The 15,198-nt window shown below is 66.4% G+C and overlaps 2 protein-coding genes across 5 annotated transcripts; both read right to left on the bottom strand.

Annotated features, from left to right (window-relative positions):
- Positions 1–345: 345 nt before the first annotated feature.
- GEMIN7 (gem nuclear organelle associated protein 7) lies at positions 346–3,386 on the bottom strand. Of its 4 annotated transcripts, none has more exons than XM_029065342.2 (2): positions 3,264–3,386; positions 346–1,017 (listed from the first exon to the last, which is right to left on the bottom strand). In XM_029065342.2, the coding sequence occupies exon 2, from the start codon at positions 1,007–1,009 to the stop codon at positions 593–595; it is 417 nt and encodes a 138-aa protein (XP_028921175.1). In that variant the 5' UTR covers positions 1,010–1,017; positions 3,264–3,386; the 3' UTR covers positions 346–592. The 4 variants fall into 4 exon arrangements, with proteins under 4 accessions (XP_028921175.1, XP_028921172.1, XP_028921173.1 ...); XM_029065339.2 differs by lacking the exon at positions 3,264–3,386 and adding an exon at positions 2,320–2,672; XM_029065340.1 differs by lacking the exon at positions 3,264–3,386 and adding an exon at positions 1,942–1,962.
- A 2,107-nt stretch (positions 3,387–5,493) lies between these two features.
- LOC107547058 (CLK4 associating serine/arginine rich protein) lies at positions 5,494–14,652 on the bottom strand. Its single transcript, XM_029065237.1, has 20 exons — positions 14,507–14,652; positions 10,889–10,986; positions 10,703–10,804; positions 10,458–10,537; positions 10,230–10,314; positions 9,866–10,011; positions 9,641–9,737; positions 9,094–9,172; positions 8,898–8,971; positions 8,727–8,768; positions 8,382–8,636; positions 7,973–8,239; positions 7,627–7,854; positions 7,427–7,466; positions 6,914–6,974; positions 6,585–6,643; positions 6,195–6,241; positions 5,837–5,925; positions 5,685–5,709; positions 5,494–5,584 (listed from the first exon to the last, which is right to left on the bottom strand). The coding sequence occupies exons 1-20, from the start codon at positions 14,603–14,605 to the stop codon at positions 5,512–5,514; spliced, it is 2,046 nt and encodes a 681-aa protein (XP_028921070.1). The 5' UTR covers positions 14,606–14,652; the 3' UTR covers positions 5,494–5,511.
- Positions 14,653–15,198: the final 546 nt, after the last annotated feature.

The raw sequence follows: 15,198 nt of genomic DNA, 5'->3' as shown, positions 1-15,198 counted from the left end.
AGGAGCCACGGAGAGAGTCCTGTGGGTGCCTGCCCCCACCCTCAAACCCCAGCCAATGTCTCACGCACGGCGTCCTTCCATTGTCTTCCAGCTTTCCTCCTCGGGAGCTCCCTCCCTGATCGATGGGTGAGCCTGTGGTATTTAAGCACGGTGCCAGGCACCATTCTAAGCGCTAAGCGCTGGGGTAAAGACAAACAAATCAAGTCGGTTAACGTCTCTTGGCCTCAGTTCCCTCATCTGTAAAACAGGGATTAAGACAATGAGCCTCAGGTGGGACAGGGACCGCGTCCAACCTGATTTGCTGGCATTCACCCCAGTGCTTAATCTACTGCGTGGCACAAAATAGGCGCTTAGCAAATCCCACGTTTATTATCAGGTGAGACCCGGTCCCCGTCTCCCACGGAGTTCACCATCTTGATGCCCCTTTTGCAGACGAGGTAAACCGAGAAGCAGAAGCGCGGTGCCTCGCCCGAAGGCAGACAGCAGGTGCGCGGCAGGGTCAGGATGAGAACCGGATCCGGGCCAGAGCGGAGCGTCTCCTCGGTCCCGCTACGCACCCGCGACGGAGGCCAAGGGAGAGTCGGGTCGGTCTTTATCGGAGCGCGGCCGGGGTGGGCCGAGGGTCCCGAGGGTCGGGGCCCAGCTGGAAGGAGTAGGCGATGATGTCGCTGCAGCGCAGCAGGGCCTCCCGCTGGGTGCCCAGCGGCGTCTGCAGGTCAGCCACGTGGAAGTTGGCGACGTCCAGGTCGGAGGCGGCAAAACGGGCGGCCACGCGGACGCGTTCGTGCAGGGCGAAGCGGACCGGCCGGCCGGACATGGCCAGGAGGCTGCGCAGGTAGCGCTCCCGCAGCTCGGCCCGCAGCTGCTGCAACTGCTGCAGCTGCCGGCCGGGACTCGCACCCCCACTCCCGCTGGCCGCCGCCTGGCTCCGGGGGCTGAAGGGGTCGAAGCCGCGGCTGGTCCCGTCCGGGCCCCGGGGCAGCCGCAGCACGGGCACAGGCTTGAGCATGCTGCAGCCTGCACGGGGCAAAGGAAGAGGAAAGCTCGGTCAGCGCGGGGGGAAGGAGGGAGGAGCCTGGGGGACGCTCGGCCGCGGGCGAGCGGTTTCCGGAGAAGAGGAAGGAGGCCCCGCGGGCCGCCCGCAAAACTCCTCACTCTTGGCTTCCAAGCTGACCATCACTTAGTCCCCTCCTACCTCACCTCCCTCCTCTTTCTACTAGGGGAAGCGGCGTGGCTCAGTGGAAAGAGCCCGGGCTTCGGAGTCAGAGGTCATGGGCTCGACTCTCAGCTCTGCCACTTGGCAGCTGTGTGACTGTGGGCCAGTCACTTCACTTCTCTGGGCCTCAGTTCCCTCATCTGTAAAATGGGGATGAACTGTGAGGCTCCCGTGGGACAGCCTGATGAGCCTGTATCTCCCCCAGGGCTTAGAACAGTGCTCTGCACATAGTAAGCGCTTAACAAATAACATTATTAGTACTGCCCACCCCGTGCACTCCGCTCCTCTGCCGCTCACCTCCTCACCGTCCCCCGTTCAGGCCTATCCCCGGGCTCCCGTCCTCCCGCTGTCCTGGAATCCCTCCCTCCTCACCTCTGCCAAACTAACTCTCTTCCCTTCTTCCAAGCCCTACCGAGTGCTCCCCTCCTCCAGGAGGCCTTCCCCCACTGAGCCCCTTCCTTTCCCTCTGCTCCTCCCCCTTAGCACTGCGCTCCTTTGCATACGTCATTTATCACCCTATTTATTTGGTTAATGAGGGGCACCTCTCCTTGATTCGATTTCTCTTGATGAGGTTGTTTCGTTCTGCTCTGCCGTCTGGCTCCCCCGATTAGAGGCCGGGATGGTCCCTAGCTGGGGCCGAATTGTCCATTCCAAGCGTTCAATAAATACTGCTGAATGAATGAATGAGTGAATAATAATAATGTTGGTATTGGTTAAGCGCTTACTAGGTGCCGAGCACTGTTCTAAGCGCTGGGGGAGATACAGGGTCATCAGGTTGTCCCACGGGAGGCTCACGGTCTTCATCCCCATTTTCCAGATGAGGGAACTGAGGCCCAGAGAAGTGAAGTGACTGGCCCACAGTCCCACAGCGGACAAGTGGCAGAGCCGGGATTCGAACCCATGACCTCTGGCTCCCAAGCCCGGGCTCTTTCCACTGAGCCACGCTGCTTCTCTAATGAATGAATGAGTGAATGAATGAGTGAGTGAATGAATGAATGGCCACGGTTCTCCTTTGCCGCCGGTCCCCCCGCGCAGGGCGGCCCTGCGGTCCCACTTAATAATAATAATAATAATAATAATGATGGCATTTGTTAAGCGCTTACTATGTGGCCAGCACTGTTCTAAGCGCCGGCGGCGCCACTTCCGGCAGCGCGGCGGGCTCCGGGCGGCGTCCCCGTCCCCAGGGTCCGGCCGGGCTCCGCGGCGCTTCCGGCGGCGTCCCCCTCATAACGGTCCGGCCGGGCTCCGCGCCGCCGGGCGCTACCGTTCCGGAAGCCGGGCGACCCGGAAAGTTGGCGTGGGGGGAGGGCGGATCCTCCCCCTCGGAGGGGCTGCCGGGACCCTCGGTGACCGCCCCGGGCTCCGTTCGCGACCGCCACCCCCCGCCCCCGCCGAGGCTGGGACCGCGGGGGGCTCCCGCCCGCTCCCCCTCGGGGCCGTCCGGCGGCCGGCGGCCGGGCTCCCCAGCCCGCTGCGGGAGCGCTCCCGGGCTCGGCCGCTAGAGGGCGGGGCGGCGCGGGCGCCCGGCCCCGCCCCCGGCGCCCGGCCCCGCCCCCGGGGCGTGTCCCCGGCCCGCCGGCCCCACGTGCGCCCCCACCCCGCCCCGCCAGGTGGCCCCGGTCACTCACCTGCGGCCCCCGCCGCGGCCGGACCCGGCCCCCGGCCCCCGGCCCCCGGGCCCCCTCCTCCCCTCCCCTCCCCGCCCCACCATGTCCCGCAGGAAGCTGGGCAGCTGCCCGCGCCCGCTGCGGGGGCCCGACCCGGGGCTGCAGCCGGAGTCCCCCTCGGAGCCGGAATCCGATCCCGATCCCGTCCCGCCGGAGCCGGGGCTGCAGCCGGAGCCGGAGTCCGGTGAGCGGGGAGCGGAGGGCCGGTGGGTCCGGGGAGGCCGGGCGTCCGGGGCGTCCGGGCGAGCGCGCCGCTCCTCCGCCCCTGACCCCCGCTCCTTCCTCCCTTCCCCTCCGTCCCCGCCGGCCGCCTCCCTCCCCGCAGCGGGGCCGGGGCCGGGGCCGGGGCCGGGGCCGCCCGCGGGAGCTGACCTCCTGACCTGCGGCCGCTGCCTGCTGACCCTTCCGTTGCGCCACATCGTGGCCTTCATCGAGCACAAGCGCGGCCACTGCCGCCCCCCGGGACCCTCCCGGCCCCGCGACGGGAGCGCAGGTGACTGGGTGGGGAGGACGGGCCGGGCCGGGCCGGGCCGGGCCGGGGCCGGCGGCTCCCATCCCGGCTCCCGGTGGCCGGCCGGGCTGGCCGGAGGGGGCTGGGGGCGGCCCCGTTCCCTTCCCGCCCCCGCTCGCCCGCGGGCCCCTTGCCGGCCGGGCACCGGCCGCGGCTCTGCCCGCCCTGCCCTGCCCCGCCCCGCCCGGCCCGGCCCGGCCCGGCTGGGCGGCGGCGACCTGCCAGCTGGCCCCGGGCCGAGGCGGGCGGGCGGGCGGGCGGGAGGGGGGGAAGGGAGGGGGGGCGAGTTTCACTTCTCGATCTCTCGCCCGAAATAGCCCCCAGGTGCCGGGGGAGGGAGAGAGGGAGGGAGGGCCGGATCCCCACGCCCCCCCCCGCCATTCGCACCCTGCTCCCCCAGCCCGGGAAGGCGCAGCCCCGGCCGTTGGCACCTCGCGGTGGCCCGCAGGGCGGTCCCGCCCCCCGCCGTTCGCACCTCGGTGACCCCTGCGGGCAGCGCCCCCCCCCCCCCCCCCCCCCCCACCAGGCGTTTGCACCTCGTCTCCCGCCACCGGACCGGACAGTCCGCCCCGCCCCGTCCCTCCCCGCCGTCTCACTTCCTCCTGCTGCAACCGACCGACCGCCCGTGGTCCGGCGGACGCTGCCCCGGAAAGCCCCACTCGGAAACCCTCCCCTGCCCCCACACCCCCGGTGGGTCTCTCCGTTTGCGTGTCTGCATCGCCGCGTGACGGTGCGTGTCTCCCGCAGGCCCGCCGGAGCCCGCGTCCTTCACCTGCAGCAGCTGCGGGGGCCGGTTCGGCGGCGCCTGGGCCCTGCTGCAGCACGTCCAGGACCGGCACGGCCTCGCCCTGTACCTGAGCCCGCCCGGCCCCGGGCCCGAGGACCCGGGGCCGGAGCCGGGCCGGGGACCGAGGCGGGGCGGGGGGCGGCGGGCCGGGCCGGGGGCCGGGGGCCCGGCCCACGCGTGCGAGTTCTGCGGCAAGGCCTTCCGCTCGCTCAGCAACCTGACGGTGCACCGGCGGTCGCACACCGGGGAGCGGCCCTACCGCTGCCCCCGCTGCCCCTACGCCTGCGCCCAGAGCAGCAAGCTGACCCGACACCTGCGCACCCACCAGCGCGCCCCCGCCGCGCCCCCGGAGCCCCCTCGCAGCGGGGCGCCCCCCGCCGCGCCCCCCGAGCCCGCCGGGGCCGCCGCCACCCCACGCCCGCCGGGGGCCCCGAGGCGGGCGGCGGACGGGCCCCGTGGGGCGGCGGGGGGCCGGGGTCCCCCGGCGGCCCCCCGGCGGGCTGGGGGAGGACCAGGGGGCCGGCGAGGAGGCGGGCGGGGGCCGCTGCCGGGGCCGGGCCGCCGGCCGCAGCGACACGTGCGAGTTCTGCGGGAAGGTCTTCCGCAGCAGCAGCAACCTGACGGTGCACCGGCGGTCGCACACCGGGGAGCGGCCCTACCGCTGCCCGCTCTGCCCCTACGCCTGCGCCCAGAGCAGCAAGCTGACCCGACACCTGCGCACCCACGGCCCCGCCCCGGGCGCCCCGCCCTTCCAGTGTCCGCGCTGCCTCGTGCCCTTCGGCCTGCGGGCCACCCTGGACAAGCACCTCAAGCGGCACCACGGCGAGCCGGGCACCGGGGCCTGACCCACCCCCGCCCGCCCCCCCAATAAACGTTCCCGCTGTTTGTAGCCGGCTGCGGTGCGGTGCTCTCTCCCCGGTGGCCGCTGCCCCCGCAGCCGGACCGACCGGTTTTGGTCGGGGGGGGTGGAGGGGAGGGAGCGGGGCGCGGGGTGGCGGGCGGGGGGGGAGCCGCCTGGCTCCACAAACAGCTTCCCCTGCCGCTGCCCCGGGCACGGCCGAGCTGGCAGCGAAAGCGGCCTGCCCGGTTCCGTGGGGGACGGGGGCGGGCCGGGCAGGGGCCCGGACCTGCAGGCCCCCCGGGGCCACGGCCGGAGGCCAGGGGCGGGAGAGGTGGGGTGGGGTAACCTCCCGCTACGCCCACCCCGACCCCCTCCCGCCCCCGCCCGACAGACTAAGCCAGGCACGGTTAAATAACATTTCCTTTATTTTGCACCCACGGGACCCCCCCACCCCTCACCTCCCCCCCCCCCCCCAAAAAAAACCCCTCCCTAGTGCCGGTAATGAGGACTCCGACTCCGGGATCGGGACCGCGATCGGGACCGCGATCGGGACCGAGACCTTCTGCAGAGACAGAGAGAGAGAGAGAATGAGCTGGGACCGTGGAGCGGGGCTGGAGGGGTCAGAGGTCAGGGGCCGGAGATGCTGCAACGGCAGAGCTTACCTGCGGGAGGAACTGTAGTCGCGGCCTGGGGACGGGGAGAGAAGGGAAGTGTCAGTGGGGAGGGGGCGGCGATGGGGGCCGGCGGCGAAGGGGGCGTCTGCCGAGCCGGCCCGGGTGGGGAGGGGGATGGGGACGGGCGCTGGCACACTCACCGTGGCGTGGGGGAGGGGAGGGGGAGCGGCTGTGCCGGCTGTACTGGCGTTCCCATTCTTCCCGTTCTTTCTCCCGGCGTTCCCGCTCCCTGGGCGGAGGGACACCTCGGTCAGGCCGGGTACGGGGATCCACGCGGGGCGGGCCCGGCCCACCCGGTCGGAGAGGGAGGGTGAGCGAGCGGGGGGTCTTGTACCCATTTGACAGATGGGTTGACGGAGGCCCGGGCAGGTTTGGCGACACAGGGCAGGGGGACAGGCAGGACTGGACCCCGGGCCGGGTCCCAGACCGCCAGGCCTTCGCTCTTTCCGCCGGTGGGTCGGGGCGGCCAGAGGAGGGGGTCGGGGTGGGGCCGCTTACTTCATGCGGATCTTGCGGGCCATGGCTCGCAGCTCGTCCTCTCGCTCCTGCGGCAGACGATAACGTCGGTGTCTGTTAAGCGCTTACTATGGGCCGAGCGCCGTTCTAAGCGCTGGGGGAGGTAGGGGGTACTCGGGTTGTCCCACGTGAGGCTCAGGGTCTTCATCCCCATTTTGCAGATGAGGGAACCCAGACAACGAGAAGTGAAGTGACTTGCCCAGAGTCACACAGTTGCCGGGTGGCGGAGCCGAGATTAGAACCCATGACCTCTGACTCCTAAGCCCGGGCCCTTCCCACGGTGAGGGGGAGAGGGGGTCCCCGGTCCGGGGCAACAGCCTCCCGCCCTCCCCCGACCCCCGCGGGCACCGGCCTCCCCCGGCCCCGGCTTACCTGCCGCTCATGCTCTTGCTGCATCATCTTCTCCTGAGCAGCCTTCTTATCCGCCCGGACTGCGTGGGAGCGGGGAGGGGAGGCGGAGCGCCGTCAACCCCATCCCCGCCGCCGGCCCCCTCCGCGCCCGTCCCCACCCAGAGGAGCTGGGGTCTCCGGGTGTGTGCCCGCGTGTACTGACGTTGCGGCGCGGTGGGGGATGCTGGGGGCGGGCGGTCGGGGAGGACGGGGGCGTAGGCTGCCTGTCGCGGCGGCGGGGGGTGCGAGGTTACAGCGTGCGCGGGTACGTGCGCGCAGGCCGGGGGGCGTGGGGGGGGGGGGGAACGTACACTGCTTGTTCAGTGCCTTCTGCATTCGCAGCTTCAGCTTCTCCTGCGGCGTCAGCTTGGGCTGTGGGGGAGACGGGCAGTGACTCCTGACCCCCCCCACCCAGACCGCTCCATGTCTGGACCTTGAGGTGGGGGGCGAGGGGGGCGGGGGAACGGGGTCAGCCCCCTCCAGCCCGAGAGCCCGGCCTCCCCCACAGCCCACCGGGGAAAAGAGAGTGCACACAAACCCGCGCCGTGGCTCGAGGGTCCCCCGCCCCCCAGTCCCGCAGATGCCCCGTGGAACCCGGGGCCGGCGGTCCCCCTCACGCTGCTCCCAACCCACCCCCCGAGCCACTGGGGCAGGTGGGGGCCAGGTCCGAGCCCATGGCGGGTGGGATGGGAGGGGGCGGGAGAGGGGCACGGCCAGTCCGCGTCTCTCAGAGCCCAGGGTCGGTCCGGCTTTGGCCGCCGGGCTGGGCCCCGGGGGGGGGCGGGCGGGCGGGAGTTAGACAGTCGGTCCAAATTCTTACTGACTTTGGCAGCTCCTGTCTCTCTACCGGCAACGGTATCCGCCCTGGCGGGAGCCGGGAAAACAGAGGCAGGGGTCAGCGTGGCCCAAGGCAGACTCGGCACCCCCCCCCCCCCGCTCCCTACCTTACCCCATCCTCCCCGGTTGCCTCCCCAACCCCGGGTCCGTCCGACCTCCCTCGGCCCCCGTCCGCCCTCCCGCTCACTTTTTCAGCTTCTCCCCAACGGCTGGGGACGCGGCGGGTCTAGGCGGCTTCTCCCTCGGGGGAGACGGGGAGGCCGAGGGGCTGCGGCTGCGGGGGCTGCGGGAGCTGCGGGAGCTGCGGCTCCAGGGGCTGCGGCTGCGGCTGCGGCTCCAGGTGCTGCGGCTGCTGCTGCGGTGGCGCCCGGGCCGGCCTCCGCGCCGGTATCGCTCCACGGAGCGTGAGCGGCTCCTGGCGGGGCAGAGGAAGATGAGGGGTAGGGGGCTCCGGGGGGAGGGGGCCCCGGGGGGGCACCGAGGGTAGGAATGGGAGGCTGGGGGGGGGGGGGGGCTCCTCCATCCCGCCCCACCTGGTCCGTCGCCGGGCCCCGTAGGCCATCCGGCGGCTGCGTTCGGGGGAGCGGGAGAAGCGGCGGCCGTCGCGGGAGCCCCCCCCGGAGGGGCGGCGGCCCCGGCTGCGGGAACGAGAGTGGCGGCGACGGGAGCGGGAGCGGGAGCGGGAACGGACGAGGCGGCCGGAGCGGTGGTGCCCCGGGGCCAGGCCGCGGCGGGAGCGGGAGCTGGAGCGGGACGATGACGTGGACGAGGCGGAGGAGGGAGAGGGGCTGGAGCGGCGCCTGCGGGAGGTCACAGGGGCGGTCACCGAGGAGGCACCGGTGGGGGGGCCGGGGTCGTCGCTGGGGGGGGCGGTCGACGGTGGGGTCGTGGCCCGGAGCGCCCCCCAGCCCCCCGCCCCAGCCCCCAGCGGGCGTTACCGACCGGGTACCCGCGCTACGACCGGGCGCGGAGGCGGCCACGGGCGGGGGGTGGCCGGCGCGGGGTTTCGCGGGCCCCGGGGGCCGACCGGGCCCGGTCCCGCCCGCCCCGGCCGCCGCCGCCGCTGCGGCCGCCGCCTCCTCGTCGCTGCCGCCGAAGCTGGTGATGAAGGTGATGGTCTCCTCGTGGCCCGGCGTGGGTGAGCGGGAACGGGAGCGCGAGCGGGAGCGCGCCTCGGAACTCGACTCCGACGGGGACCTGGGTGGCGGGAGGCGCCGGGTCAGGTCAGCGTCGGACCGCCGACCCGAGCCCCCCGACCCAAGAAAGACTCTCCCCCTCCCAACTCACCGCTTATAAGGGTCGTAGGTGGGGCTGTCCCGGCGTGCGTAGCTAGGAAGAGAGGCGGGGTGGGGGAGGGAAGGGGGCAGGTCGGCAAGTGGTGCGGGACAGACCCCGGAGGGGGAGGCGTGGAGGGAGGTTGAGGCGGTTTGGGCCAGGGCCGGGGCGGTGGGGTCGTACCTGGGTGGACTGATCTTGCGGCCCTTCAGCCGCTTCTCCCGGAACTCCCTCCTCTGGCGCCGCGATCGCCGGCCCTGTTACCGGGAGCCGGGGTGAGGGAGGGCCCCAAACGCCTGCCCTTAATCCCGCCCCGTGGCCCCAGGCCCCGCCCCGCACCCCCACCCCGCATCCCCTGACCCCACCCCGCAGCCCTTACTGAGTACATGGCCTTCTCCTCCTCCAGCGCCTTGGCATGCTGGATGGCCTCGGCCTCCTCCTTGTCTTTCCGCAGCATCCTGACCAGCGGAAGGATGGATAGACATTCAGACTCCAGTCCCGCACCGCCCCCCGGCCCTCCCCGAGACCCACCTCCTCCACGAAGCTCTCCCAGACCGGGCCCCGAGTCCATCCATCCTTCCTCTGCCTCCTCCCCTCCTTCCTTCCCTCCCTCCTGTGCCCCCGTGTCCGTGGGTCTGGTCGGTCCCCTGGCCAGGTGGGAGCCCGACGGGGGGCCCAGGCGCACATGCGTACGTGTATACACCCACGTTCATTCATTCATTCATTCATTCATTCAAGGGTATTTACTGAGCGCTTACTCTGTGCAGAGCACTGTACTAAGCGCTTGGAATGTACAATGCGGCCACAGATGGAGACAATCCCTGCCCAATAACGGGCTCCCAGGCTAAACGACGGGCTCCCAGGCTAAACACGTGTACACACACCCACACGCACACAGGCACTGGGGCCGATGGGGGTGGTCTCACCGGACAAAATCCCCCTCAGCCAGGCCGTAGCTGGTGGCCTGCTTGTTGAGATCAGCAACCTGCTCTGCGCTCAGCTCATCCACGTCCACCTCCACATCTGCACCACAGGGTTCCCCGTGAGCAGGGCTGAGGGGACGGGGCGGGACGGGACCGGGGAGGGGCCGGAGAGCGGGGGGAGGCCAGGCCGGGAAGGAGCAGGGCGCGGAGGGGCCGTGACGGACGCACCGATGTCCGGGATGACCTCGTCCTCATCCTCCTCACTCTCCTCCTCCGAGTCGTCGTTGTCGTCATCCTTGTCAGGCGCCTTCTCCTCCTCGGCCACGGTGCTGTCCTCGTACGTGTACCCGATCGAGGCCTTCTTTTCTGCCAGCCTGGAACGGATTTGGGGGGGTGGGGGTTCAACCTGCAGCTCTTGACACCGTCCCGTCCCTGCCCCCCCAAGGGTGAGGGCCCTGGGCCAAGGGCACGGGAGGGGAGGGCAGGGGCAGAGGAAGGGGAGGAGCAGCAGAGGGGCCCTCCGGAAAGTGCAGGAAGGTGGGGGGTGCGAACTGACGTGGGTGACACTCGCCCCCGACACCTCCCCACTCACTTCTTCTTCTCGTCATCGCTGGGTCTCTGCAGGCCCCCATACAGCTCATCCATATAGATCTGATACAGGCACTGCTCCTCAGAAACTAGGCCCCCCCATCCCCGCACGGCACGGTCAGGTCCGGCTCCGACCCCACCCGGCGCCACCGCTCCGCGGATCCCTTCCCCGGGCCCCGCCCGGCTCCCCCGCCGCCCTCCCCAGTCTGCCCCGCCACCAGGCCCCACTCACTGCCGGCGAAGTCATTCTGCACGAGGCCCCGGTAACGTTCATAGTTGCACTTTCGCTCGTCCGGCTCCTGCTCGGGTGAGCTGAGGAGAACCAGACACTCCGGCGGGGGCCGACTGGGTCGGGGGCGGGGGCGGGGGGCCAGGCGCTCCAACGTGGCCGAGCCGGGGGTCGGGCGCGGGGAGGGGGAGTGGCGGGCCTGGGTTGCGGGGCCGGGGAGGGCGGGAGCGGGGGGTGGGGACACTCACACGGCACTGAGCAGAGGCGGGGTGTACTCGGGGATGTGGTCCAGGTGGGCTCGCACGTCAAACCTGTCGATCATGGTGTTGGTATCCCCCTGCCATGGCATCCTGCAGAGAGAGGAAGCCCTCGAGCCAGGCCCCCCGGCCGCCGGGGCCCGCCGCCCCACCCCGCGCCCCCACCCAGCTCCTCACATGTTGACGGGGCTCTCGGCTGCCAAGGCCACGGCAGAATCCAGGTGCACCTTGCAGGCCTGGCCATGCACCTGCAGGAACTGCGCTGGATCCTTCTTCTGCAGAGACACCGGGGGCCCCCACCGCCACCCTACCGTCAGCGACCGACACCACCTGCCTTCACCCTGCCATCGGCGACGGGCACCACCCCCCAGTGACAGGTACAACCTCCCTCCATCCCCAAGTCAGACACTACCCCGTCCATCCCACTGTCGGCGACAGATACGACCTTCCCTCATTCCCAAGTCAGACACCGCCTCCCCATCCTCCCCTCTATCGGCGACAGACACCCTCCCCGCCGCCCCCCGTGACAGATTCAGGGAAAATATCTGCAATTTATGTATTTATCCATTTATTTCTTTATATGAATGTCCGTCTCCCCCTTTAGACTGGGAGCTCGTTGTGGGCGGGACTGTGTCTGTTGTTATATCGTCCTCTCCCAAGCGCTTAGTTCAGTGCTTTGCACACTGTAAAGGACTGAATGAATGAATGAATGAATAATAATAATAATAATAATAATGTTGGTATTTGTTAAGCGCTTACTATGTGCCGAGCACTGTTCTAAGCGCTGGGGTAGACATAGGGGAATCAGGTTGTCCCACATGGGGCTCACAGTCTTAATCCCCATTTTACAGATGAGGGAACTGAGGCACAGAGAAGTTAAGTGACTTGCCCACAGTCACACAGCCGACAAATGGCAGAGCTGGGATTCGAACTCATGAGCCCTGACTCCAAAGCCCATGCTCTTTCCACTGAGCCACGCTTCTTCTCCACCCCGGTGACAAGTACAATCTCTCTTCATCCCCAAGTCGGACAGCACCACCGCCCCCCGGATCAGACACTGTCCCCGGCCTCCCCGTCGGCAACAGGCACCGCCCCTTGGGGGACGGGGTCTAATTCCCACCTCTTTTTCTCTGCTTTTAGTAGGGTGCACTTCATGCACGTAATACATACTATTATTCATTCATTCAATCGTATTTATTGAGCGCTTACCCTGTGCAGAGCACTGTACTAAGCGCTTGGAAAGCACAAGTCAGCAACAGAGACCATCCCTGCCCACCACGGGTTCACACTCTACCACCCCCCATCAGACTATTGCCACAAGTCACTTATTAGTATTATGGTATTTGTTAAGTGCTTAACTATGCGCCAGGCACTGTACTAAGCGCTGGGGTGGATACAAGCAGATCGGGTTGGACACAATCCCTGTCCCACAGGGGGTTCACGGTCTCACTGCCCATTTGACAGATGAGGGAACTGAGGCCCAGAGAAGTTTCTAAGTGACTTGCCCCAAGTGACACAGTTGACAAGTGGCGGGGTGGGGATTATGTACTATGTATATGTACTATGTATAGATCTGAGCTCCTCCCAGACTGAGCTCCTCTTCCCCCTCTACTCCCTCTGCCATCCCCCCTTTACCTCTCCGCAGCTAAAGCCTCATTTTCCCCTTTTCCCTCTGCTCCTCCACCTCTCCCTTCCCATCCCCACAGCACTGTACTCGTCCGCTCAACTGTATATATTTTCGTTACCCTATTTATTTTGTTAATGAATTGTACATCGCCTTGATTCTATTTAGTTGCCATTGTTTTTACGAGATGTTCTTCCCCTTGACGCTGTTTAGTGCCATTGTTCTTGTCTGTCCGTCTCCCCCGATTAGACCGTAAGCCCGTCAAACGGCAGGGACTGTCTCTATCTGTTGCCGACTTGTTCATCCCAAGCGCTTAGTACAGTGCTCTGCACATAGTAAGCGCTCAATAAATACTATTGAATGAATGAATGAATGATTAGAACCCATGACCTCCGACTCCCAAGCCCGGGCTCTTTCCACTGAGCCACGCTGTACCCCGTCGACCAGGGTTCAACCCACTGCCGTCCCTCCCAGCTTGCGAGCCCCGGCCCCGAGGAGCTGTAGAGCCCCCCCCACTCCCGGCCCGGGGCTGAGGAAGCAGTGTGGCTCGGTGGCAACAGCCCGGGTTTGGGAGTCGGAGGTCATGGGTTCTAATCCCCACCCCGCCTCCTGTCAGCTGTGTGACTTTGGGCCGGTTACTTCACTTCTCTGAGCCTCAGTTTCCTCATCTGTCAAATGGGGAAGAAGACTGTGAGCCCTACGTGGGATAACCTCATTACCTTGCACCTTCCCCCCGGCCCAGCACTTAGAACAGCGCTTGAGAAGCAGCGTGGCTCAGTGGAAAGAGCCTGGGCTTGGGAGTCAGGTCATGGGTTCGAATCCCGGCTTTCCATTTGTCAGCTGTCTAACCTTGGGCAAGTCACTTCACTTCTCCGTGCCTCAGCTACTTCGTCTGTAAATAGGGATGAAGACTGTGAGCCCTACGTGGGACAACCTGATTGCCTTGCACCTACCCCAGTGCTTAGAACAGTGCTTGGCACATAGTAAGCGCTTAACACACACCAACCTTATTATTAACAGTGCTTGGAACATAGTAAGCGCTTAACACATACCAACATTGTTATTATTAACAGTGCTTGGCGCATAGTAAGTGCTTAACACATGCCAACATTATTGTTATTAACAGCGCTTGGCACATAGTAAGCGCTTAACACATACCAACATTAATATCATTATTATTATTAACAGTGCTAGGCACATAGTAAGCACTTAACACATCTCATTATTATTATTATTAACAGTGTTTGGCACATAGTAAGCGCTTAACACAGCCCATTATTGTTATTAACAGTGTTTGGCACATAGTAAGCGCTTAACACATCCCATTATTATTATTAACAGTGCTTGGCACATAGTAAGCGCTTAACACATTCCATTATTGTTATTAACAGTGTTTGGCACATAGTAAGCGCTTAACACATCCCATTATTATTGTTATTATAAACAGTGCTGGGCACATGGTAAGCGCTTAACACATACCAGCCTTATTATTATTACTATTAACAGTGCTTGGCACATAGTAAGCGCTTAACACATCCCAACGTTGTTATTATTATTATTCACAGTGCTTGGCACATAGTAAGCACTTAACACATCTCATTATTATTGTTATTATTAACAGTGCTTGGCACATAGTAGGCGCTTAACACATCCCATTATCATTGTTATTATTAACAGTGCTTGTCACATAGTAGGCGCTTAACACATACCAACCTTACTATTATTAGCAGTGCTTGGCACATAGTAAGCACTTAACACATCTCATTGTTATTATTATTAACAGGGCTTGGCACATAGTAAGCGCTTAACCCATCCCATTATTATTGTTATTATTAACAGTGCTTGGCACATATTTTGAGCGCTTAACACCTCCCATTATTATTGTTATTACTAACAGTGCTTGGCACATAGTAAGCACTTAACACATCCCCTTATCATTATTATTATTATTAACAGTGCTCGGCACACAGTAGGCGCTTAACACATCCCAACCTTACTAACAGGGCTTGGCCCATAGTAAGCGCTTGACACATCCCATGATGATCATGATTATTATTATTATTATTAGCAGTGCTCGGCACCTAGTGAGCGCTCAACACATGCCATGACTGTGACCCGGCGGGGGGCGGGGGCCGGGGGGGGGGAGGGGGCGGGGCCCCGGGCTCACGCACGATCTTCTCGTAGTACTCGCGCCGCCGCTCCGCACGCTTCTTATAATCGACCATCATCCCGCGCAGCTTCCGCTCGTGCTTCCGCGCCTCGTGCCACATGGCGGCCGGCGGGCGCAGGGCTGCGGGCCAGAGAGGCGGCCGGCCGGCGGCGGGGGCGGGGGCGGGGGGGAGGGGTCCTCTCCCGAACGCTCGCCGCTCCCCGGCCGCCGCCCCCTTCCCCTTCCCTTCCTCCGCCCCTCCCCCTCCCCCCAGCGGAACCGGAACCGGAACCGACCGGCCGACGCGCCGGGGCCCGGCGGCCGCCCCGCCCACCCCGAGCGGCAGGGAGGGAGAGGCGGGGCAGTCATGGCGTCACTTCCGGCTGACGGCCGTCGGGACGCGCCTGCGCAGGGCGGCCTGGGGAGGGGAGGGAGGACGCGCCTGCGCAGTGCGGCGTGGGGGGGGGAGGAAGGACGCGCCTGCGCAGGGCGGCGGGAGGGGAGGGAGGACGCGCCTGCGCAGGGCGGCTTGGGGGGACGCGGTCACGTGTCTCCCCGGGCCCCGCCCCCCTTCCCGCCCAAGGAGAGGCCGAGGCGGCCGGAGGGAAAACTCAAATCGACTTTATTGGGCGGCGCCGGGCCCCGCGCGTTCCCCGCCGCCCCCGCCTCCACCCCGCCGCCCCCGCCCGGGGGGAGGGACCCCGCCCCGAGACC

This window comes from Ornithorhynchus anatinus, chromosome 5 (genome assembly GCF_004115215.2).
Source record: "Ornithorhynchus anatinus isolate Pmale09 chromosome 5, mOrnAna1.pri.v4, whole genome shotgun sequence".
Taxonomy (NCBI): domain Eukaryota; kingdom Metazoa; phylum Chordata; class Mammalia; order Monotremata; family Ornithorhynchidae; genus Ornithorhynchus; species Ornithorhynchus anatinus.
Note: the sequence above shows the minus strand (reverse complement) of the source record. Positions and strands in the feature narration are given on the sequence as shown.